The sequence below is a fragment of the Lithobates pipiens genome, unplaced genomic scaffold (assembly GCF_037356315.1).
Source record: "Lithobates pipiens isolate NorthernLeopardFrog02 unplaced genomic scaffold, aLitPip1_a1.2 Scaffold_10, whole genome shotgun sequence".
Classification (NCBI taxonomy): domain Eukaryota; kingdom Metazoa; phylum Chordata; class Amphibia; order Anura; family Ranidae; genus Lithobates; species Lithobates pipiens.
In genome coordinates this window covers 163,312,708-163,339,881 of record NW_027507686.1, presented here as the reverse complement: position 1 = coordinate 163,339,881, position 27,174 = coordinate 163,312,708, and the positions used below count along the sequence as shown (strand labels likewise).

General features: G+C 42.5%; 1 protein-coding gene across 1 annotated transcript in view; it reads left to right on the top strand.

Moving 5' to 3' along the window:
- LOC143935204 (malignant fibrous histiocytoma-amplified sequence 1 homolog) overlaps window positions 1-27,174 on the top strand; it is a 72,736-nt gene that overhangs the window by 5,995 nt on the left and 39,567 nt on the right. The window contains exon 2 of the mRNA XM_077458894.1: window positions 3,628-4,501. Within this exon, the coding sequence (XP_077315020.1) occupies window positions 3,628-4,501 (874 nt within the window). The remainder of the gene's footprint in view (window positions 1-3,627; window positions 4,502-27,174) is intronic.

The following is a 27,174-nucleotide window of genomic DNA, read 5'->3' as shown; positions in this document are numbered from 1 at the left end:
GGAAAGCTAACATAAAGTATTAAAAAGACATTACAATATCACAAAGCTTACAATCAGAACATATAATACAAGAATATGAAAGATACTTATCACACGGTCCTCCGTGAGGCTTTGCTGCAGCGGCTAGGCTCAGACCAGGAGAGGGCCTTCACCATGAGGTTTAGGCTGGAGCCATCGCCCAGAGTAGGCCAAAATCACCACATGGCAGGGTCTTGCAGCAAACCGAGAGCATTGTCTGTGTGTGAGCCTTTTCATTCAAACATACACACCCACTCGTAGCCACCCCCATTTGCCTTCCATCCAAAAGATTTCGCCAAGAGGTATTCCTTCACATGTATGTCCATTCTTCAGGAAGCATGCTGTAATGTCCACTATTGATCAGTGTCTCTAACGATGAGCCATCCAGCTCGCTCTTACTCCCTTTGAAGCCTGCAATCACACACATCACAGCAGGTGGGTCTGAGGATAACTCCTTTGCTATGCAGATTCTGCCACATTCCTCTATACCTTTTAAACATGTGGGACTGCAAATATCAATATGGCTGAGTTCGGTTCTACAAACAGATGTGTCGAACTTTAGATATATAACATTACTTCTTGTTCACTTCCAACAGACACTAAAACAAAATACTGCAGCTCCCTGCCTGTATTTGTATGAGAACGCTGGCAAATGTATTCAGGTAAGCTTTAGGTGCACACTGTACAAAGGACACTAAAACAAAATACTGCAGCTCCCTGCCTGTATTTGTATGAGAACACCAGCAATTGTATTCAGGTTAAGCTTTTGGTGCACACTGTGCAAAGGACACTAAAACAAAATACTGCAGCTCCCTGCCTGTATTTGTATGAGGACACTGGAAATTGTATTCAGGTAAAGCTTTAGGTGCACACTGTGCAAAGGACACTAAAACAAAATACTGCAGCTCCCTGCCTGTATTTGTACGAGAATGCCGGCAAATGTATTCAGGTAAAGCTTTAAGTGCACACTGTGCAAAGGACACTAAAACAAAATACTGCAGCTCCCTGTCTGTATTTGTACGAGAACACCGGCAATTGTATTCAGGCAAAGCTTTAGGTGCACACTGTGCAAAGGACACTAAAACAAAATACTGCGGCTCCCTGCCTGTATTTGTATGAGAACGCCGGCAATTGTATTCAGGTAAAGCTTTAGGTGCACACTGTGCAAAGGACACTAAAACAAAATACTGCAGCTCCCTGCCTGTATTTGTATGAGAACGCCGGCAATTGTATTCAGGTAAAGCTTTAGGTGCACACTGTGCAAAGGACACTAAAACAAAATACTGCAGCTCCCTGCCTGTATTTGTATGAGAATGGCAGCAATTGTATTCAGGTAAAGTTTTAGGTGCACACTGTGCAAAGGACACAGTACACCAAGTGCAAATAGTGCAGCTCCCTGCCTGTCAGTATATTATGAAGAGAAGAACAGGAACGTATCTAGCTAAACTGAATACAGTGTATAAATATATATACAACACACCTGGGATGCATATATATCCTCTACACACTGTAACTGAAGCTAACTGACTCGCCTGCTTACTCTATCTAAATCAAAGTAATTACACTGTCTCTCTCTGTCTGTCTGTCATTGACCACTGCCACCCGCAACACACTACACAAGGCCATCACGCAGGCAGCCGTATATAGTGTGGGGCATGTACTAAACCCCCTCAGATATAATTGGCCAAAACCACCCTGGCTTTGGCCAATCATAGCTCTCCATTTTTTTCTGTGCTGTGATTGGCCAAAGCATGCGGGTCATAGTGCATGCTTGGCCAATCAGCAGCCAGCAATGCACTGCGATGGCGCAGTGAATTATGGGCCCTGACGTGCAACTCGAATTTGGCTCGAACGGCCCATAACGTTCGCAATTTGCGAACAGACGAATAGACGATGTTCGAGTCAAACATGGGTTCGACTCGAACATGAAGCTCATCCCTAGTCAAGATACTGACACTCAGCACTACACTGATTGTACAAGAAAGAGAAAAGTTTTGGTATAGTCTGGTTGGATGGTGTATGTGGGGCTATATATCAACCCATGGAATATGGAAGAAACTAGCTATGTGTAGTTACCAAAATCTACTTAAGGCACCACAGTAGATGAAACAAAGTTAGAATGTATCAATAATGCATCAAGCGTGAATACATAAAGGCAGCAATCCCAAAGGTGTGAGTCTGTAACTAATTAATGACTAAACTGACTGGCTGGGAAGGATGCCTCTCCAAGTGGGCTGGGAACCTGGACACTGCAAAAGAAAGAGGGAGGGGGGAGGAATAGAGGCAAAAAACGTATGCACAGTATCGAGCCGAACGTCCCTGCTATATTTTTAACTGTCAACCTCTTCCTGTCACTGGCATTTATTGGCAGGAGAAAAGTGCCTGTTTTTTGTCTGCCAGTAAAAATACTGACAGTTGGCAAACCTGTTCTAACCTCCAGGAGTATATATGCACACACACATTCTAAAGAGCCACAATTAACCCTGTCTTACCCAAAATATAAAAATAGGGCTGCAGAAAAAGGCTGCAACTGTATAAAAGAAATGTACAGGGTCGTGCACAGAGAGTTTTTTTTTTTTTTTTTAGAATTTTTTTCCCTTCTATGAAATATACAATAAAAAGTCAGTTTAAAAAGACTAAAATTGCTATTGCTTCTTTGAGAATGTCACATTCTTTATCTTGGTTATCTGTCCCAATGCAAATTATATTCATTCTGGCTTCCACCGTGCACTGGCCCAACTCGCAGATCTCTCTGGAGAGCTGTCAGTAATTTGCATTAGGGTAGCCTGCAGGGCTCTATAGATCATGTCATCTATTTTTGCAAAAAGGTCTTTTTGGACTAAAGTTTAAAGAGATGGTGAAAGGGAGCTCACTCTGCTGTCTCCAACATCTTCCTCGTGGGTGAAGAGTGCAGTTTCCTGTTAGGTAGTGGTGTTAAGCCCCACAAGCACCATTGTGGCGTGTGAGAACAGGAGTTATGAGTGAATGATCTAACATGTCTTGAAGGTTTTATATATGGTCTTGTGCCAGTGAGGTGCGGAGCTCATCTATGACATGTCTTTCATTGGTTCCTGTGCGCAAACGGAGTGTTTGCACTAAATAATAAAAAAAGTTATTTGCTCAGCTTAATCCTTTATTCACATCTGAGCATCCCGCCCATTGTAGCTAAATGCCTGACACTCCAAAAAATAAATGAGCTACTTCTCAGCATTTTTGCCCTTTAGAATTCAATGGGAACGTAGGCAGGTTGAAAAAAGTCCATCTAGTTCAACCAATAAAGCCTGAAAACGCATGATTTGAGCGGTTTTTTTTTTCCAATAATTTTTTAGCCTATATGAACTGATCTCCTCCCCTAGTGATTTTCATTAGCTAAAACAAAACAAACCTGTAGCTTGAATACTTATGTAAACTGCCTACAATACACTTTTAAAAATGCATGTATACACCTGCAAAAAATGCTCCAAAAATTGAAATAAAAAATCCTGAAAATCTCTCTGCTTGGGTGTGAATGCAGCCTAACAAACTGCTACATTCAACTTGTTACAAGATAAATTCTTAACCTTTTCTTTTTTGCAATGATATATTGATATATATTTTTCTACTAAGCAGGCAAAGAGGAACTGCCCCTGAGGCAGGTGGACCTGTCGTTGAAGAGACTGAAGGTTATCCCATCTGAGGTTCTGTTGGAAACCAGAATTCAGATACTTAAGCTTGATCGCAACAAACTTCGAAACGTCTCACAGATTGGCTGTCTTAAAGAACTTCAGATTCTCCTCATTTCCAAAAATGAATTAAATGATTTCCCCGTGGAAATCCAATATTTGGTCCACCTAGAAAGGCTGGAGCTCAACCAGAACAAGATTGAGGCCATTCCTAGTGGTATATTTCTAAACCTTAAGGCCCTCAAATATCTGAAACTAAATAACAACCGCCTGTCCGACTTACCAAAGGACTTATCCACTTGTTCTGAACTCCAATACTTAAATTTAGCCCACAATCTCTTTACAGAAATCCCTAAGTCTATTCTGACGTTAATGAGTTTGAGAGAACTCTATGTGGACAACAATAAGTTGCAAAAGCTCCCCTCTGATCTTTTCCTTAGTCTTTCCTTGAAAAAGTTCAGTGCTTCCTACAATCACCTGAAGGAACCACCTGACGAGGTCTGTGCAGGTGGGCTTAAGCAAATCCGAAGCTATTTCCTGCAACTCCAGGGGGGGCAAGCGAGGGAGGAGAAGAGAGTCAAAGTAATCTTCATTGGTACTAGCTTGGCTGGGAAGACAACTATAAGCCGGAGCCTCAGTCAAGGCAAGATCATGCCAGTCTTTGAGGAGGACAGGACTGTAGGAATAGAGATCAGTGAATTCCAAATTAATGACTTTACTTTCTTCTTCTGGGACTTTGCTGGACACCTGGAGTATTACGTCACTCATCATGTCTTTATTACACCACATGCTTTAGTCATCTTAGTAGTTGACCTGCACAGGTGAGTTCAGATATCCTCTTTTATGGCCTTACATTGAAAAATTGAGATTGAAAAAAAAATCTTAAGATGTAAGAAGAGAGATATAGGTGGGAACAAACATACACTTGAGAATTTTCCAGTGCTGAAATACCTGTATCATGTAATAAAATTCAGCGCTTATATTCATATAAAAAAAATTACAATATATAATAATGACAATATATGTTGTGATCAGTAAAACAGACACTGAAATATAAAAATAGTCCACCAAGTGAAAAAATAATGTGAATATAAAGGTAAAATGATATCCACCAAGTGAAAAAATGATGAATAATGATTGATGAATAATAAAATTCAGAAAGTCCTGGTATCAGTGGATAATATCAGAAAAAACGTCTCAAAAACATCAATAAGGTAAGTGACATCAACATGAAGAGACTCGGTGAGGAGAAGCTTGTAAAAGACACCACCTCCAATTGCATGAAAGCTTACCGGAAGTAATGGACTTAAAGGGGCTTATACCTCTTAAGTCAAACAGGCTTATAGAAATAAAAACCGTATATGGAAAACCATCAGAACTCCTGAACAGATCTTTAAATCGTGTTGATTATCGTCAAATCCACAGTGTACAGGCACATGGGGCTCAAAATGGAAGGAAGGAAAGCCAGATGGTATTCTTTGCTCACACGTTGAAACCAAAAATCTAAGAAAGGTTCCACATAGTGTGATATCGTTTAAAAATTGCATTTATTTGAAAAAGTAACAATGGAACACTCACGTTTAGGAAGTGCATGCAAAGCTCATATAAGGGTGTGAAGAGGTGCAGTAATGTTGGCAGAGGTCCCAGTTATCAGTGGGATTGACTCCATCACCTCTAGGATCGGTAAATACATCGACTTTTTTATCTTAAGGATACGAGAGACACTATCAAACTACTAGAATCTATGGATGTAGGTGCCAATTATATCATGGCCACAGCAGATGTGGCTTCATTATATACATGCATCACCCACCATAGAGGAGTAGAGGCAGTACAGAGTTTTTTAAGGAGAGATTGCATCCTCACTGCTGCTCAGGATGATTATATTATTGAACTTCTCAAGTTCACCAATCAACATAATTATTTTTGGTTTAACAATTGTTTTTATTTACAGCAGAAGGGTGTGGCTATGGGGGCAAAATTTACCCCCAGTCTTGCCAACTTGTTTATGGCCAAGTGGGAGGAGGATGTCATCTATGCCGAGGACAGACCACAGTTAGTTCTGTGAGCTAGATACATTGAAGACATCCTCCTCCTATGTGATGGTACCCCCGAATCATTGGATCAATTTTTCTCTTTTCTCAATATGAATGATAGAGGCATTGTTTTGACTTACGAATTCAGTTACACTAAAATACATTTTTTAGACCTTGAAAATGAGTTATGTGCACACCAATTTCGGTTTGGTACTTATTTTAAACCAACAAACTGCAACGGCTTTATTTCATCTGATAGTTGCCACCATAAATCTTGGTTCCAAAAAGTCAGTTCCTGCTTTTTAACCATACTGACACAGTTACGTTCAAAAAAGGTTTTTAGACAAAGGATATAACCAGCATGAAATAGACTGTGATTTCCATCAGATCTTAGCCCTTCTACACACGGTCGGACATTCCGACAATAAAATCCATCGTATTTTGTCCGAAACTTGTGTTGCATACACACGGTCGGACAAAGTTGTCAGAACATCCGATAATACGTAACGTGATGACGTTATTTCGTTAGGACAGGACTACGTTCAGGCTAGTAGCCAATAGCTTTGGTCTAAGAATTTGATCTGAGCATGCGTGGCACTTTGTCCGATCGGAATTCTCTACATACAATCGGACAAAGTCCAATCGAATCATGTTGTCGGAAAGTTTTATAGCCCAGCTCTAAAACTTTGTCCGATGGATATTCCGACGGAAACAGTCCGATGGAGCCCACACACAGTCGGATTATCCGACAACGCGGTCCGATCGGACATTTTCCGTTGCAATGTCCGACCGTGTGTACAAGGGCTTACAAGTGGAACAAGCATCTTTGTTAGTCGACAAACCCCCACGAGAACCCGATGATTCTTTCAAGTGGTCATTGCTGACATCATTCTCAGTGCAGCACAAACAGATCAAAGCCATCATTGATCGCCACTGGAATGTGTTGCACAATTATGGTATATTGGGTTCTCTGTTGCCGAAAAAAACCTAAAAGTTATCTACAAAGGAGCTCCCTCCGTGAGGATTAAGATAGCCCCAAATGTTATTAATCCTTCTGTTCAAGCTTCTTTTTTCCACAATCTAGTGGGTTATTATCCATGTAAGAAATGCACAGTATGCCAGTTTAATATTAGTGAAAGGTGTGTAAGTAAACAATTCACATCTACAGCTACCAAATGTACATATCCCATTAAACATTTCTGTACATGTGCTACTACCAACATCATTTATCTTTTGACCTATCCGTGTGGCAAGCAAAATGTTGGTCGTACTATATCGATCTTTCGCTACCAGGATGACTGATCATATTAACAAAATCAAACAGGGTAACACCAAACATACTGTTCTTCGCATTATCATCAGTTCCACAACCAAGACCCAAAGGGCACTGAATTTTTTATTATCGATAGGTTCATTCCAACCTGGAGGGGGGGTGCTATTACTAGAGGTGTATCCAGACTCAAAACTTACTCACTCTGCATTAATGTGGAGCTGAGCACCAAATTTTTATAAGATGGACTTATAACATGATTACTGTATATTTATACATATGTTCCTCTTATTTTTGATAAGTCTTCACTTAAAAGAGTTAGTACATTTTAGTGGTTAAGTATTATATTCACTTATTTAATGGTTATGTGTAGCTCCAGTTTCAAGTGTCACCAGAAAACTGTTAATCATTAACATGTATTTCCGGTGTTTGTTCATTATATTATAGCTGGCTATGTGTTCTGTCCATTATGAGGCTTGGTATGTATTCACTTCCTGGTTTGCTGAGAACAAAGTGATGTAGTAAACTGCTCACTTGTTACTATCAAAACGAGGGTTGATTTGGAAGGAAGTGTTGATGTCTCTGGTCTCCTATCAGAGGTTTCAACAAGGATTGTGAGCATGGGGACTATTACGGGGCACATGTATAATTTGTTTGAATAGAATAGTATCAAAACACTGGTTCATATTAAAAACAATTTATTCAAAAAAGAAAAGATTTATACAACCATAAAAACATATGTATATGGATCACAGATGGTAGAGACGAATGAGGTAATTGTTCAACTAGTTTCGCTTTGTAGCTTCATCAGGAAATTACCTAGGTCTAGAGATACATTAGTTTAGTATAGCAAGACATTAAACATAAATAGACACAGTAAAGTACAAAAAAGTATATATATTAATTATTTTCATATGGAGACATAATTACAACATTTCGACGTGAGGGCGCGTTCCTACCTCTCCAGCCCTGCACCGGTTCCCGGTCACGCTCAATGATGTGATTAGAGGAAAGAATCTTTCCCGGCGACTGGGAGGGGGATATTTCAAGATACCGACTCGGATCCCAATGTATTTGACAATGACTAAGTGTATAGAAAAATAAAATATAGATATAAATTTTGGAGTTTTAAATCTTTGGAATTGGGGGGGGGGAAGGGGGGGGGGAGTGAGTGGAAAACACCCAGTGAGAAGGGAAATCTTAATGGAGGTTTTTTTTTGATGTTAGTAGACGTAGTTTAGGAAGGTCCTGGACTACGTCTACTCACATCAAAAAACCCCCTCCATTAAGATTTCCCTTCCCACTGGGTGTTTTCCACTCGCTTCCCCACCCTTTCCCCCCCCCATTCCAAAGATTTAAAACTCCAAAATTTATATCTATATTTTATTTTTCTATACACTTAGTCATTGTCAAATACATTGGGATCCGAGTCGGTATCTTGAAATATCCCCCTCCCAGTCGCCGGGAAAGATTCTTTCCTCTAATCACATCATTGAGCGTGCCCGGGAACCGAAGCAGGGCTGGAGAGGTAGGAACGCGCCCTCACGTCGAAATGTTGTAATTATGTCTCCATATGAAAATAATTAATATATATACTGTTTTGTACTTTACTGTGTCTATTTATGTTTAATGTCTTGCTATACTAAATTAATGTATCTCTAGACCTAGGTAATTTCCTGATGAAGCTACAAAGCGAAACTAGTTGAACAATTACCTCATTCGTCTCTACCATCTGTGATCCATATACATATGTTTTTATGGTTGTATAAATCTTTTCTTTTTTGAATAAATAGTTTTTAATATGAACCAGTGTTTTGATACTATTCTATTTGAACAAATTATGCATGTGCCCCGTAATAGTCCCCATGCTCACAATCCTTGTTGAAACCTCTAATAGGAGACCAGAGACATCAACACTTCCTTCCAAATTAATCTACTGGGATGAGGGTGCACACCTTTAGTTATATTATTATCATACTCTCAAGCCATTCATTTTTCTAAAACGAGGGTTGACATGCATACAACCTCTATTCTAATCAACAGGAAGTGAGGTTGGTAACCATACTCCATAATGAGGTTTGGTTTGTCACCTCACTTTTGGTCGAGCTTGATATATACCACTGGATGTTGGCAGCCATACTCCAGATCGAGGCTTGGTTTGCCACCTACTTCCGGTTGAGTATAACACAAGGTGCTGAGCGCCGGATGTTAGGCAGACTACCATTCCCATATTCACATAAGCTTTTATGTTTTTTTCCTAAAGTTTTGGAGGCATATATATATATATATATATATATATATATATATATATATATATACAGTACAGACCAAAAGTTTGGACACACCTTCTCATTCAAAGAGTTTTCTTTATTTTCATGACTATGAAAATTGTAGATTCACACTGAAGGCATCAAAACTATGAATTAACACATGTCCAATTATATACTGAACAAAAAAGTGTGAAACAACTGAAAATTTGTCTTATATTCTAAGTTCTTCAAAGTAGCCACCCTTTGCTTTGATTACTGCTCCGCACACTCTTGGCATTCTGTTGATGAGCTTCAAGAGGTAGTCACCCGAAATGGTTTTCACTTCACAGGTATGCCCTGTCAGGTTTAATAAGTGGGATTTCAAGCCTTATAAATGGGGTTGGGACCATCAGTTGTGTTGTGCAGGAGGTGGATACAGTACACAGCTGATAGTCCTACTGAATAGACTGTTAGACTTTGTATTATGGCAAGAAAAAAGCAGCTAAGTAAAGAAAAACGAGTGGCCATCATTACTTTAAGAAATGAAGGTCAGTTAGTCGGAACAATTGGGAAAACTTTGAAAGTGTCCCCAAGTGCAGTGGCAAAAACCATCAAGCACTACAAAGAAACTGGCTCACATGACGACCGCCCCAGGAAAGGAAGACCAGGAGCCACCTCTGCTGCGGACGATAAGTTCATCCGAGTCACCAGCCTCAGAAATCGCAGGTTAACAGCAGCTCAGATTAGAGAACAGGTCAATGCCACACAGAGTTCTAGCAGCAGACACATCTCTAGAACAACTGTTAAGAGGAGACTGTGTGAATCAGGCCTTCATAGTAAAATAGCTGCTAGAAAACCACTGCTGAAGACAGGCAACAAGCAGAAGAGACTTGTTTGGGCTAAAGAACACAAGGAATGGACATTAGACCAGTGGAAATCTGTGCTTTGGTCTGATGAGTACAAGTTTGAGATCTTTGGTTCCAACCACCGTGTCTTTGTGCGACGCAGAAGAGGTGAACGGATGGACTCTACATGCCTGGTTCCCACCGTGAAGCATGGAGGAGGTGTGATGGTGTTAGGGTGCTTTGCTGGTGACACTGTTGGGGATTTATTCAAAATTGAAGGCATACTGAACCAGCATGGCTACCACAGCATCTTGCAGCGGCATGCTATTCCATCCGGTTTGCGTTTAGTTGGACCATCATTTATTTTTCAAATAGGACAATGAGCCCAAACACACCTCCAGGCTGTGTAAGGGCTATTTGACCAAGAAGGAGAGTGATGGGGTGCTGCGCCAGAGGACCTGGCCTCCACAGTCACCGGACCTGAACCCAATCGAGATGGTTTGGGGTGTGCTGGACAGCAGAGTGAAGGCAAAAGGGCCAACGAGTGCTAAGCATCTCTGGGAACTCCTTCAAGACTGTTGGAAAGCCATTTCAGGTGACTACCTCTTGAAGCTCATCAACAGAATGCCAAGAGTGTGCGGAGCAGTAATCAAAGCAAAAGGTGACTACTTTGAAGAACCTAGAATATAAGACATATTTTCAGTTGTTTCACACTTTTTTGTTCAGTATATAATTGGACGTGTGTTAATTCATAGTTTTGATGCCTTCAGTGTGAATCTACAATTTTCATAGTCATGAAAATAAAGAAAACTCTTTGAATGAGAAGGTGTGTCCAAACTTTTGGTCTGTACTGTATATATTAGAAAGTTCAGATCTCTTTATTCTTAATATATGATCACGAACAAACCGGAAGTGACCAAACTGGAAGTGACATACTTTCGGGTTTTCAATTATTCTAATTTGGGGCCACACAGGCTATTTAAACGTGCAGTTATTGGCAGTAGGTCATACCCCAGATGATATCTAAGCAGGCGATGAGCGTCGGTTTGGCCTCTGCCAACATTACCTGCGCCTCTTCATGTCCTTATATGAGCTTTGCATGCACTTCCTAAACGTGAGTGTTCCATTGTTACTTTTTTAAATAAATGCAATTTTTAAATGATCTCACTATGTGGAACCTTCTTTGATTTTTGGTTTCAACGTATGAGCAAAGAATACCCTCTAGCTTTTCCTCCTTCCATTTTGAGCCTCATGTGCCTGTACACTGGGGATTTGATGTTAATCAACACGATTCAAAGATCTGGCCAGGAGTTCTTATGGTTTTCCCATATATGGTGTTTATCGCTATAAGCCTGTTTGAATTAAGAGGTATAAGCCCCTTTAAATCCATTACTTCCGGTAAGCCTTCGTGGTGGTGTCTTTTACAAGCTTCTCCTTAGCGAGTCTCTTCACGTTGATGTCACTGAACTTATTGATGTTTTTGAGACGTTTTTCTGATATTATCCACTGATACCAGGACTTTCAAAATTGTATTATTCATCAATCATTATTCATAATTTTTTCACTTGGTGGATATCATTTTACATTCATATTCACACTATTTTTTCACTTGGTGGGCTATTTTTATATTTCATTGTGTGTTTTACTAATCACAGCATAAATTGTCATTTATATATATAAAAAGCCCTGCATTATATTACTTAATCTACCTTTTTGCTGTTGTCTCTGGTCATGATGGCTGCTGTGTGTGTATATATATATATATATATATATATATATATATACATACATATACACATATATATATACACACACACACACACACACACACACACACACACACACACACACACACACACACACACACACACACACACACACACACACACACACACACCTTTCTTCTTTCACAGCGCGATAATTCCCCTTCTTTTTGTTCTGAATACCTGTATAACTATGGGGGTTATTTACGAAAGGCAAATCCGCTTTGCGCTGCAAGCAACCCTCTATATCTTATGATTTCTTGGCCATTTTTCAGAGAATATGAATAATAACACAAAAACGTTTCTTTCACTCATGGTTAGTGTTTGGCTGAAACCATTTATTATCAAACAACTGTGTTTACTCTTTTTAAATCATAATCACAACAGTGGGGATGAGCTAAACACCCCCCGGAACCTGCGAACGGACCGAAAATTCGCACAAACTTTAGAACCCCTTTAAAGTCTATGGGACTCGAATGTGAGAAATTAAAAGTGTGAATTTTAAAGGCTAATAGAGTTATTGTCCTAAAAAGGGTTTGGGGACCCAGGTCCTGCCCCAGGGTACATGTATTAATGCAAAAAAAAGTTTTAAAAATTGACGTTTTTTTAAGGGGCAGTGATTTTAATGATGCTTAAAGTGAAAAAAACAAAGTGACATATTTCTTTAAATATCGTGCCTGGGAGTGTCTATACTATGCCTGCATGTGTTTTCCGTGTTTAGAACTGTCCCGGCACAAAATTAAATTTCTAAAGGAATAAAAGTAATTTAAAACTACTTTAATATAATGTCTGGTCCCGGCAATATGGATGAAAATCATTGAGAAAAAGGCATGGGTACCCCCCCAAGCCCATTACCAGCCCCTTTGGGTCTTATATAGATATTAATGGGAACCCCGCACTCAAATTAAAAAAAGGAAAGGCGTGGGGCCCCCAGGCCCTAAATACTCTGAACAGCAGTATATAGGCAGTCCAAACAAGACAGGGACTGTAGGTTTGTTCTTAAGTAGAATCTGCTTGTAATTTTGAACTGGTACATTGTTAAAGTGTAGCTCCAGCCAAAAAAATCTATTTTTAAGCTTTTTGGAAAACATAGCGAAGGGTTATCACCTGTAACCTTTGTTTTGCTGTCTGTGCATCTGTTCAGAAGATTTCACCTCACTTTCTGTCCCTATAACAATTGGATTTTGACAATTTGGGGTTTTCAGTGAAACAAGGAACTCTAATGCCATGTACACACGACCAGACTTTGACGGACTAGGTCCGACAGTCCTCCCGACAGACTTTCGGCGGAGTTCCGGTGGACTTTCTGAATGAACGGACTTGGACACACACAATCACACCAAAGTCCGATGGATTCTAATGTGATGAAATATGACCGAACTAGAATAAGGACGTTCATAGCCAGTAGCCAATAGCTGCCCTGGCATCGGTTTTTGTCCGTTGTTCTATTTCTAAAGTCCGTGGTATTTTTGGCAAGCAAAGGTCCGATGGAGCTCACACACGATCGAATTGTCTGACCTTTGCTTTGAAAAAGTCCAGTCATGTGTACACGGCATTATAGGAGAGAATTTCCTTTCCTAGGGGTAGATTTCCTCTCACTTCCTGTTGTCTCCTTCTGTTTGAAAGTAGTAGTCATTTGTAAGTTGGATGTTTGAAAGTAGGGGCCTGCCTTATATACTCTGCAGAAATTTGGGCTTTAGGTGTTGGTGTTGCCACAACACTGTAAGCCCTCACAGTTACTCTTGGTGGGCACAGGAATGGGCCCTGCTGTGAAATATTAGATCAAGAATTGTAATTACATGCCCCTGTTGAACAGGGTCGGAAAAATTGGGCCTTAGCCACGGGTGCCACAACACTGCAACCGCTCACAGATACTATAGTTGGAGCGCAGGAATGAGCCCCCCTGGAGCTGCAAAGTATTGCATCAAAAATTGTAATTATATGCCCCTGTTAAACAGGGGCTGAAAATTGGGCCTTAGGCACTGGTGCTGGTGCCACAACACTGCAACCCCTCACAGATACTCTAGTTGGAGCACAGGAATGAGCCCTGCTGCAAAGTATTGCATCAAAAATTGTAATTACACGACCCCGTTAAACAGGGATAGAAAAATTGGGCCTTAGCCACTGGTGGCGTTGCACAGAACCAAAAATGTTCTTATAAGCTATCAGCATGAAAATTGAGGAGGAAGAGGATAGTCACTCAGCATAACAGGATAGTCACTCACCATCAGCATAGGCAGTCTTGAAGGGATCTCACTTAAAAAAAAAAATTCGGTTACATCAGCATGCTGGAACCAATCATACCTTGGGGCTGCAGACTAAAAAATTGTCTGAACACATCGGTCAGATGGCCACCTCCTCCACCGCTCCTTCTGCGACTGACCAAAGCCTCACCAACACATGTTCCAGGACCAGGAATTTGTAACCTCCCAGGCTCTGGAAACATGTTGCACAAACCTTTCTGCAAGGCCTCCCAAAGAATTTTAATCCTCTGCTCCCTCTGCAATGACAAGATAAGGTCCGCAACCTTACCCTTACCCTTGTAACCTTACCCTTGTAACGTGGATCAAGGAGGGTTGGGAGCCAGATCCCTCTCCTTGAAACCACAAATACGAGGATCCTTCCGCAGACTTTTCAGGATCAGGGAGGCCATGCAGAATAGGTTTGCTGAGGCATTCTGTCCGGAGTCCTCTGGGTCACTAAGGATGACATGATCCGCAGCCACCTTCTCCCAGCCACGTACAAGTCCATGGGTTTCTTGGGACTGGAAATGATCCCTTGAAAACTTCTGCTGATGCTGAGTGCTAGGCTCCACCTCCATACTGACACAATCCTCCTCCTCCTCGTCCTCTTCCTGTGTGATCGGCGGGCCATTGGGGACACTATCTGGATAAAGGGGGCTTTGAGAGGTAAGGAAGTTCTCCCCTTCCTCCCTCTGTTTTGCCTCCAGTGTCCTGTTCATTATTCCACGCAGTGTGTGCTCCAACAGGTGTACAAGAGGGAGTGTCACTGATGCATGCACTGTCACTGCTCACCATGCTCGTGGCCTCCTCAAATGGTGACAGGACAGTGCATGCATCCCCGATCATGACCCACTGGCGTGGGGAAAAAAAACAAGCTCCCCTGACCCTGGTGCCATAGTCACACAGGTGCTCACTGATGGCCCTCTGCTGTGTGTGCAGCCACTGCAGCATGGCCAACGTTGAGTTCCACCTGGTGGGCATGCCACAGATTAAGCGGTTCTTGGGCAGGTTAAATTCCTTTTGGAGGTTAGCCAGCCGTGCACAGGCATTATATAACTGGCGAAAATGCACACAGATTTTCCTGGCCTGCCTCAGGAGCTCTTGTAAGCCCGGGTACCTGCCCAAGAACCGCTGCACCACCAAGTTAAGGACGTGAGCCAAACAGGGCACATGGGTCAGGTGTCCCTGTCGAAGGGCAGAGAGAAGGTTGGTGCCATTGTCGCAAACCACCATTCTTGGCTTAAGCTGGTGTGGCGTCAACAACCTCTGAGCCTGCCCCTGCAGAGCTGACAGAATCTCTTCCGCAGTGTGGCTCCTCTGCCCCAAGCACACCAGCTCAAGCACCTCCTGGCATCTTTTTGCCTGCGCACTTGCGTAGCCCCTTGAACGCCTACAGAGCACCGCTGGTTCCGAGGACAAATCAGCACAGGAAGAGGCCATGGAGGAATTAGAAGAGGAGGGGGTGGAGGAGAAAGGTTTGTCAGAATCACCACTAGTAGCTTTTTGGAGGTGTGGTGGCGGAACAACCTCCAACACTACTGCACCCTGTCCTTCCCAGCTGCTATCAGGGTCACCCAGTGGGCCGTGAAAGCTAGATAACGTCCCTGTCCATGCCTGCTGGACCTCGAGTCAGCGGTAATATGCACCTTACCGCTGACTGTCCTGTCCAGCGTGGCCAAGACATTGCCTTCCATATGCTGGGAGAGAGCCGGAATTGCCTTCCTTGAAAAAAAAGTGGTGTTTGGGAACCTGCCACTGAGGAAGCGCAGGTTCCACAAACTCACGGAAGGGGGCAACCAACTGAAAAGGCAGCAGTTGAAGTGATTGCAATATAGCCAAGCTAGCATTCAACCGCTGGGCATGTGGATGACTGGGAGCGAACTTCTTTCGGCGGTACAGCAGCTGGTGCAGGGAAATTTGCCTGGTACAATTGGACTTTGGTGTACCGATAGCAGATTGCCCGCAAGTACTTGGCAGTGACAAATCTAATTCTACACCTTCATTCCTCTCAGTGCAGGTTTCTGAGAGGGCTGAAGGTATAGTGGGGTTGGAGATCCCAGCTGATGAGGAGCAAGGAGAGGTCTGCTTTGTTCTTTGGTGTGGGTCTTTTATGTATGCTTGCCAACGGACTGCAAGAGGCCACTTTGGCAGCTGCTTTGGCAGAAAAGTACCCTGAGCTTGGGCGAGAGAGGATGAGGAGAATGAGGACGGCTTGGTCATCCACTCTACCAACTCTTCCAACTCTTTTGCATGGCCAGGTGCCGAAAAAAAGGACAAGCGTGCCCCACGGCCACGTGCTGACGAGGATGCAACGTGTCCAAACCAGCACTGTTGCCTCTAGACACCGAGCCTGCTTGCCCTCTTTTATTGGCCTGTGTGTGACTGCCTCTCCTTGTTGGCCTTCCAGACATACTGTCTTTGATGTATTGGAATAGGTACACAAGGAATTGTCTGCAGTCAGCTTTAGCTGCACACTGTGCCCAGTATACAGTACACTGACTTAATAAACTGCAGCTTAGCTAAATCAACTGCCTGTATTATTAGGAATAGAATAGGAATAGTCTGCAGTCAGCTTTACCTGCAAACTGAGCCCAGTATACAGTATACTGACTTAATATTATGCATCTTAGTTCAATCAACTGCCAGCCTATATTATTAGGATGAGAACAGGGATGGTCTGCAGTCAGCTTTAGGTGCACACTGAGCCCAGTATATACTACACTGACTTAATAAACTGCAGCTTAGCTCAATCACCTGCCAGCCTATATTATTAGGAAGAGAACAGGGATGGTCTGCAGTCAGCTTTACGTGCACACTGAGCCCAGTATACAGTACACTGACTTAATAAACTGCAGCTTAGCTCAATCAACTGCCAGCCTATATTATTAGGAAGAGGACAGGGATGGTCTGCAGTCAGATTTACATGCACACTGAGCCCAGTATATAGTACACTGACTTAATAAACTGCAGCTTAGCTCAATCAACTGCCAGCCTATATTATTAGGAAGAGAACAGGGATTTCTATCTCTCTCACACGCCGCAGCACACTACACAAGGGCGACACGCAGGCGGCCTTATATAGTGTGGGGCATGTACCTACTCTCCTGAGCCATGATTGGCCAAAGCCACCATTCCTTTGGCCAATTATGACTTTCTGTGCTGATGGCGCTGGGATTGGCCAAAGCATGCTTAGACAAAAAAGGAGCTGCGCTAACCAGTCACAGCACTCAAAAACTCAATAAAGTGTAAATAGTGTTGTTAAAGTGCCAAATTAATAAATAAATACATAAAAAGTGAATAAATAAATATATATGGTGATGGAATTAATTATATTAAATGTAAGTACTTAATTGAAAAAGCAACACCCGATAATGAAAACATAAGGTGTATAGCTAAAAGTGCATGACATAATGAATATAAATCAATAACGAATAAAGTAAAGTAAAGTAAATAATATCCAAATATAAGTAAATAGTTGGCTCTATTTTAGTTACCATCTTTATGGCAATACTGTATATACGTGTTGCCCACTGAGAGATTTGTTATCGCAGATTCTGTCAGTTTTGCCCTTAGCTGTATGTTAAATAGTGTTCCATTCCCTTAATCAAGATGGTGTTTTAGCTATCTGCGGCCCGGGACTCAGACCGAGGCGTGATTTGTGCTTGTGTATTTATTGCGTCAGGACGCTGGCCGTGCCCCGTTCCAACGTCCTAATGATGACGAAATGTGTAGGGAGGAGGAGCGACGTTCTGACATCACCATTATACGCTTAGTCCCGGAAGCTATGGGCTGTGAGCGAGGCCGGCCGGCTCGCATTGTTCTTTATGCTGATTTCATCTGCTGTTTTGTAAGTGTATATTTGTCTTTTTATGAATAAATCTGAAAAGGGTTTTACGTATGTGAGCTTATTTTATCTTTTGGGAATCCAGTCCCATATTTTGCTAATATGGATTAACCCCTGGGAGCTGGGATACCTTTTTGTATACAAACCTGATTACAAGTGTGGCTTTTCAATTGCGGATTACCCTGTCAAGTTGAGGAGTTTATTTTGGCATCATCACCATCCCTGGCTGTGGTTAAAGCCAAAAACGCAGTGTGGCCCCCTATAATAAGGAACCACCCAGTTCCGGTAAGCGGCAGTGTGTTTACACGTGGTGGAGGTGGTTCACAAATTTTTCTTCTGTGGAAATTTGGGTGTTACACCGTTGTTAAGAAATCATGGACCTTTATGGACTATTATTAAATTATTATAATCCTTTGCATTATTCATACGTGGATACTATTTACTTATATGTGGATATTATTGACTTCACTTTACTTAAGTTATTGATTTATATTCATTGAGCTTATGTCATCCACTTTTAGCTATACACCTTATGGTTTCATTATCGGGTGTTGCTTTTTCAATTAGGGACTTATATTTAATCAAATTAATTCCATCACCAAATATATTTATTTATTCACTCTTTATGTATTTATTTATTAATTTGGCACTTTAACATCACTATTTGCACTTTATTGAGTTTTTGAGTGCTGTCTCTGGTTAGCGCAGCTCCTTTTTTGTCTAATATTTTGTTTGTGTTGTATAACATTTTGAGCCGCAGCTTGTCATTTTTAAGATAGCGCAGTGTTTTCTTTATACCATAGTGCATGCTTGGCCAATCATCAGCCAGCAATGCACTGCGATGCCGCAGTGAATTATGGGCTGTGACGTGCCACTCGAATTTGGTGCGAATGGCCCATAATGTTCGAAATTCGGCAAACGGCCGAACAGCTAATGTTTGAGTCGAACATGAGTTGGACTCGAACACGAAGCTCATCCCTACAAAGCAGAAACTACACAAATGACCCTGATCAAAAGTTTACATACTCTGATGTTTTTGGCCTGATAACATGCACATGTTAATGGGTTTCTGGACTCCTGACAGACCCTTGCATCTTTCATCCAGTGCTGCACTGACTTTTCTGGATTCTGAGTCATGGGGAAAGCAAAAGGATTGTCAAAGGATCTGCGGGAAAAGGTAGTTGAACTGTATAAAACAGGAAAGGGAATGCCAATCAGCAGTGTTCGAACTCTAATCTAGAAGTGGAAAATGAGGGGTTCTGTTGAAACCAAACCACGTTCAGGTAGACCAACTAAACTTTCAGCCACAACTGCCAGCAAAATTGTTTGGTATGCAAAGAAAAACCCACAAATAACTTCAGGTGAAATACAGAACTCTCTAAAAACATGTGGTTTGGCTGTTTCAAGATGCACAATAAGGATGCACTTGAAGAAAGATGGGCTGTATGGTCAAGACGCCAGAAGAAAGCCATTAATACGCAAATGCCACAAAATATCCCACTTACGATACTCCAAACAGCACAAAGACAAGCCTCAAACCTTCTGCCACAAAGTAATTTGGAGTGATGAGACCAAAATTTAGCTTTTTGGCCACAACCATAAACGCGTCATTTAGAGAGGAGTCAACAAGGTCTATGATGAAAGGTACACCGTTCCTATTGTGAAACACGGAGGTGGATCGCTGACATTTTGGGGATGTGTGAGCTACAAAGACACAGTAAATTTGGTCAAAATTGATGGCAAGATGAATGCAGTATGTTATCAAAAAATACTGGAGGAACATTTGCATTCATCAGCCAGGAAGCTGCACATGGGATGTACTTGGACAACATGACAATGATCCAAAACACAAGGCCAAGTCAAACTGTCATTGGCTACAGCAGAATAAAGTGAAGGTTCTGAAGTAGCCATCTCAGTCTCCTGACCTCCATATCATTGAGCCACTCTGGGGAGATCTCAAATGTGCAGTTCATGCAAAACAGCCCAAGAATTTACAGGGTCTGGAAGCTTTTTGCCAAGAGGAATGGGCAGCTTTACCATCTGAGATGATAAAGAGCCTCATCCACAAATACCACAAAATACTTCAAGCTGCCATTGATGTTAAAGGGGGCAATACACAGTATTAAGAAATGGGGTATGTAAACTTTGGATCAGGGTAATTTGGGTAGTTTCTGTTGTGATTATGATTTAAAAAGAGTAAACATAGTTGAATGATAATAAATGGCTTCAGTCAAATACTAACCGTGAGTGAAAGAAAAGTTTTTGTGTTATCATTCATACTCTCTGAAAAATGGCCAAGAAATCATAAATTCATGCAGCATTTTTTTTCTGACGTAATGTAACACAACACACCGTAGTACATTACTATGCATCGTGGTACACTGTGATGCATGTGTGTCTGAGGTGTGGTGCTTTAGTGCATTGCAATACTATTAAAAATGAATGACACTACAATGCACTAAGGCACACACCAAGAAATAGATATAACGTGGCCCTAATAATGGATAATGGACTAAATGCTGGACCTGAATTTTTTTTTTAATGCTGTGTACCACAGCATGCATTTTTTTGCATTGGGGTGCCATTCTAAATCTTAAAACGTGTCACACTAATGCATAGGTCTGAAATAAATAAATGATACTATAGCCAATGCATGCTGTGTCCAGTAAATAAGGACCAGAAATGTTATATACTATAGCTCCGCTCACCAGTCCTTAGATGTTTATGTTTATTTCAGATTTTTTTCAAATTTATTTTTACCTAGTGATCATACCAGCAACACACATCCTGTCCTAGGGTGACAATGCTCACTATACTGTTGTATCCACAGAAGAGCAGTTACCTTAGTATATGAAATGTGGGGCTATTAAATACATTTTTTGGTCCCAGCCTAAATCTCCCTGTGCTCTCCCACAATTGGAGAGCTCCGTGTGCCATGTACAACCTACTATACAAGTGAATTCCTTTATGTGGCCACACTCTTGTAAATGCTGATGCTTCTTTGCATTGGTATTTACCCACCATGCCTGACTGTGAAACTTGTCAAAAAGTGTGTGAGTTTATTTACTACTGACTTTTCAGAATGAGTAGGGGTATTAAATATGCCTTTGGTCCCTTTCACAACAATCAGGTCTGCCTGTCAGTTTTTTAGGCAGACCAGATTGAACCATCCATTGCCCTGTATGGAGCAGTGGGTATCAACGGATATGTTTGTTGACACCCGCCGACATCCTATCCAATTCCGTCCATTAAAAATAGATGGATGGGGATCTGTCCCCCATCTGTCTAGTGCAGCCTTTCTCAACCTTTTCAACACAGAGGAACCCTTGAAATAGTTCTTCGGTCTCGAGGAACCCCTGCTAAAAATGTGAAATCTACAACTCATGATACATTAGTGTGATAGTCAGTGGGAAGAAGGGTCCTTATACTTGTGGTCATTTGGAAGAATTACCTCCTTACAGATAGCTAAAAAGATCAATGGTGTCAGTGGGAACTTATCTGAGAGGCAGAATTTGCCCAATGCTGAAGGAACCCCTAGCAACCTCTGGAGGAACCCTAGTTGAGAATCACTGGTCTAGTGGATCGGTTGGCCAACAGGTGGTCTGTTTACATCTGACCACCCATAGAGAACAGCAGGCTGTGTCTGTGTCTGCTCTGCATAAGCAGAGGGGACACAGACAAGCCATTTGCCTACATAGCGGGAATCAGCAGACAAATTCCCTGCTGAACAGACAGACTTCTGACCGAGTCTGCCCCAAGTGAAAGGGGCCTTACCAATTGATGTGGGGACAAGGTGCTTTGCCAGTGGTCCCCCTAAATGCTGAGTCTCACCAATTGCAGCTACAGCTAGCTTGTGTATTTGTGTGTATATATATATATATATATATATATATATATATATATAAAACATTCTTATTTACTATCATTATGAAGAGAAGCTTAGTCCAAAACCTTCACTTATTGACTATTCCACCCCTTCCACCCCATTTGTTTCTAATTTGTCTACATTTTACCCCTGAGAAGTGAAAATGTAGTGGAAATAAAGTATCACTAAATACTGCAGTACTAAGTTTTTTTCAATGACATAAGGACATGTCACTCATCTGCATTTTCTATCTGTCTTCCATATCACCATCTATACATAGTGTTACACCTATAGGCTGCATTGGGGTCAATTCACTAACGTTTACCGCATTCAATAATACGTTCACGTTACTCATTTGCATAAATGATTGCATGTGGTAAATAAAATCCAATTCCCCAAAAAGACATAACAATTATGCGGTATTTACTGCAAAAGGAAAAATGTGCCAGTAAATATCATCAAAAAACTATGCGGTAAGCTTTTAACCACTAGCCGACCAGCACACGACAATGTATGTCGGCACAATGGCACGGCTGGGCAAATGTGTGTACAGGTACGTCCCCTTTAAATCGCAGCATTGTGGGCGCGTGTGAATGTGCCAGCAGGTCCCGCAGACTTGATGTAAGCCAGGGGCCCATGATCGTATCACGGAGCGGAAGAACGGGGAGATGCCTTTGTAAATAAGGCATTTTCCAGTTCTGCCTAGTGATAGGACAAATATCTACTGCTCCCGGTCATCCCGGCAGTGATCGCTGTCATGTCAGTGGTAGCCCACCCCCTCCACAGTTAGAAAACCTCCCTAGAACACACTTAACCCCTTGATTGCCCCCTAGTGGTTAACCCCTTCCCTGCCAGTGTCATTTACACAGTAATCAGTGCATTTTTATAGCACTGATAGCTGTATAAATGACAGTGGTCCCAAAATGGTGTCAAAAGTGTCCGATGAGTCCGCCATAATGTCACAGTCACGATAAAAATTGCAGATCGCCGCTAATTACTAATAAAAAAAAATTATAATAAAAATGCCATAAATCTATCTCCTATTTTGTAGGTGCTATAACATTTGTGCAAAGCAATCTATATACGCTTATTGCAATTTTTTACCAAAAGTATAGAAGAAGAATACATATCGGCCTAAACTGAGGAAAAAAATTGTTTTTTAAATATATTTTTGGGGGAATTTTTTTCAAAATTGTCCCTCTTTTTTTGTTTATAGCGCAAAAAATAAAAACAGGAGAGGTGATCAAATACCACCAGAAGAAAGCTCTATTTGTGGGGAAAAAAACGTCAATTTTGTTTAGGTGCAACGTCTCATGACCGTGCAATTGTCAGTTAAAGCGCAGCAGTGCCGTATCACAAAAAGTGCTTTGGTCAGCAAGGGGGTAAATCCTTCCAGGGCTGAAGTGGTTAAAGGGGTTGTAAAGGTTCGTGTTTTTTCACCTTAATGCAACCATACCAGGCCACATGCCCTCAACATGGGATGGGTGCTGATGGGGACAAGGGCCTCTTTCCCACAACCCTGGGCTGTGGTTGTGAGCTTCTGTAGACAGGGGGCTTTAACAAGGGGACCCCCAGATCCCGCCCTCCCATGTGAATGGATATGGGGTACATTCTATCCCTACTCTTTCACCAAAAAATGTGTTAAAAAGAAATAAAAACACACAGACAGTTTTTGACAATTCCTTTACTAAAAATAAAAATCAATGTCCCTCCGATGTTGATTCATTGTCAATTACGCTGCCCGCCGAACCCGTAAAAAGAAAAAAAATGCTCAGTCGGACAAAGACTAACCGCAGAATGCCTGCTTTGCCGTTGCCTGGTGGCACCGCACCCCCTTGTGACATCACCGACCCCGCATGCACCGGTCATTGACCTCACAAAAGGGCAGTGCCACCCAGTGACTTCACCGGGTGGCCCCGCCCCTTACCTATTTAAGAAATGTCACATGGTGGAGCAGGAAAACTGCGGGAGCATTTGTAGCAGCTGCAGCTTTTTTTTCTTTTTTCAGGTCTGGCGGTGTGGGCGGGTGGCGTGATTGACGATGGATCTACTCCAGGGGGAGATTTTCTTTTTTTAATAAAGGAATTGTCAAAAACTCTTAACTTTTACACTTTTATACCCCATACTCATTCACATGGGGAGGGGCAGGATCTGGGGGCCCCCTAGTTAAAGGGGCCTCCAGATTCCAACAAGTCCCCTGCCTGCAGGCCCCCACAACCACAGCCCAGGGTTGTAGGGAAGTGGCCCTTTTCCCTATCAACATGGAGACAAGGTGCTTTGGGGCGGGGGGCAGAGCCTCCCACCCCAAAGCACCGACCCATGTTGAGGGTATGTGACCTAGCATGGTTCAGGAGGGGGAGGTGCTTGCTTGGATAAGGGTCTGGAATGGATTTTCGGGGGAGACCCAAGCCATTTTTTTTTTTATTTTGATGTGAGTTTTCCGCTTGATATCCATACCAGACCCAAAGGGCCTGGTAAACATGGGGGGGGGGGGCACGCTGTTTTTTTTTTCATAATTTTTAATATTTTTAATTGTCTGCATTTTTTTTTTACACTCTGCTGTCATCCGTTGTTAAGGACACAGTGGCTGGCTTGCCGGTCCGCTCCTTAGCAACCAGCTTAATGTGATAAATTACCAAAAATATATGGCAATTATCGCTCAATCAAACACCCCATTCGTTATTAAACATTAAATTTTTAGTCAATTGCCCTTTCAAAATTGATTTAACGCAAGCCTTATTTTACCACATTTTATTTGCCATTATTTAACCCTTAGTGAATTGACCCCATAGTCCCCTATGTAGGGATGAGCTTCGTGTTCGAGTCGAACATACGTTGGACTCGAACATCGGCTGTTCGCCCGTTCGGCGAAGTCCGAATGTTTTGGTCCGTTCGCGCCAAATTCGTGTGGTGCTCACGGCCCACAATGCACTGCGATGGCGCAGTGCATTGCTGGCTCATGATTGGCCAAGCATGCACTGTGACCCCGCATGCTTGGCCAATCGCAGCGCCAGCAGCGAGGAGAGCCATGATTGGCCACAGGCAGGATGCCTGTGGCCAATCATAGCTCAGGCTGTGTAGTGCACGCCCCACACTATATAAGGCCGCCAGCACGGTGGCCTTGTGTAGTGTGTTGGCGACTGAAGCAGTGGGTGTTCTGTGTACCTTCAACACAGTACACACCGATCGTTTTCGGCCGATTTTCGATCTTGCTGTTGTGTAGTGGTTGTTGTCTGCGTGCCCTGACCACAGTATACACCGCTATATTCACCTCACCTATATAGCTAGTGATCTATCTTTTATAATAGAGCTTGCAGTCAGTAGTGTTAGGAGCTTGTGCGTGCTGTCTGCGTGCTCTGTACCCAGTACATACCGCTATATCCACCTACATAGCTCTTCTCTATTTGAGCCCACTTGCCATCTGCAGGAGTTATTGAAAGTTGTGTGTGCCTCCAGCACAGCACAGTATACATCTGTATATACCCCTTTATCTCTGGTGTTCTATAATAAAGGCATCTGCAGGAGTTAGTGGGTGTTCTGTGTACCTTCAACACAGTACACACCGATCGTTTTCGGCCGATTTTCGATCTTGCTGTTGTGTAGTGGTTGTTGTCTGCGTGCCCTGACCACAGTATACACCGCTATATTCACCTCACCTATATAGCTAGTGATCTATCTTTTATAATAGAGCTTGCAGTCAGTAGTGTTAGGAGCTTGTGCGTGCTGTCTGCGTGCTCTGTACCCAGTACATACCGCTATATCCACCTACATAGCTCTTCTCTATTTGAGCCCACTTGCCATCTGCAGGAGTTATTGAAAGTTGTGTGTGCCTCCAGCACAGCACAGTATACATCTGTATATACCCCTTTATCTCTGGTGTTCTATAATAAAGGCATCTGCAGGAGTTAGTGAGTGTTCTGTGTACCTTCAACACAGTACACACCGATCGTTTTTGGCCGATTTTCGATCTTGCTGTTGTGTAGTGGTTGTTGTCTGCGTGCCCTGACCACAGTATATACCGCTATATTCACCTCACCTATATAGCTAGTGATCTATCTTTTATAATAGAGCTTGCAGTCAGTAGTGTTAGGAGCTTGTGCGTGCTGTCTGCGTGCTCTGTACCCAGTACATACCGCTATATCCACCTACATAGCTCTTCTCTATTTGAGCCCACTTGCCATCTGCAGGAGTTATTGAAAGTTGTGTGTGCCTCCAGCACAGCACAGTATACATCTGTATATACCCCTTTATCTCTGGTGTTCTATAATATAGGCATCTGCAGGAGTTAGTGGGTGTTCTGTGTACCTTCAACACAGTACACACCGATCGTTTTCGGACGATTTTCGATCTTGCTGTTGTGTAGTGGTTGTTGTCTGCGTGCCCTGACCGCAGTATACACCGCTATATTCACCTCACCTATATAGCTAGTGATCTATCTTTTATAATAGAGCTTGCAGTCAGTAGTGTTAGGAGCTTGTGCGTGCTGTCTGCGTGCTCTGTACCCAGTACATACCGCTATATCCACCTACATATCTCTTCTCTATTTGAGCCCACTTGCTATCTGCAGGAGTTATTGGAAGTTGTGTGTGCCTCCAGCACAGCACAGTATACATCTGTATATACCCCTTTATCTCTGGTGTTCTATAATAAAGGCATCTGCAGGAGTTAGTGGGTGTTCTGTGTACCTTCAACACAGTACACACCGATCGTTTTCGGACGATTTTCGATCTTGCTGTTGTGTAGTGGTTGTTGTCTGCGTGCCCTGACCACAGTATACACCGCTATATTCACCTCACCTATATAGCTAGTGATCTATCTTTTATAATAGAGCTTGCAGTCAGTAGTGTTAGGAGCTTGTGCGTGCTGTCTGCGTGCTCTGTACCCAGTACATACCGCTATATCCACCTACATAGCTCTTCTCTATTTGAGCCCACTTGCCATCTGCAGGAGTTATTGGAAGTTGTGTGTGCCTCCAGCACAGCACAGTATACATCTGTATATACCCCTTTATCTCTGGTGTTCTATAATAAAGGCATCTGCAGGAGTTAGTGGGTGTTGTGTGCCTCTAGCACAATATACACTACCCAACTGCTTTTTTACCCAACTCCCTTCAGGCCATTACCATGTCTGGAGGGCCAGCAAGGAGAGGCAGACAGGCGCAAGCCGATAAAAGAGGGCAAGCAGGCTCTGTGTCTAGAGACAACAGTGCTGGTCGTGGACGCGGTGCATTGTCATCAGCACGTGGCCATGGGACACGCTTGTCCTTCTTTTCGGCAGCTGGACATGTTGAGCCGCAACATGCCAATGACTTGGTAGAGTGGATGACCAAGCCCTCTTCATCCTCCTCATCCTCTCTCACCCAGTCTCAGGGTACTAGCA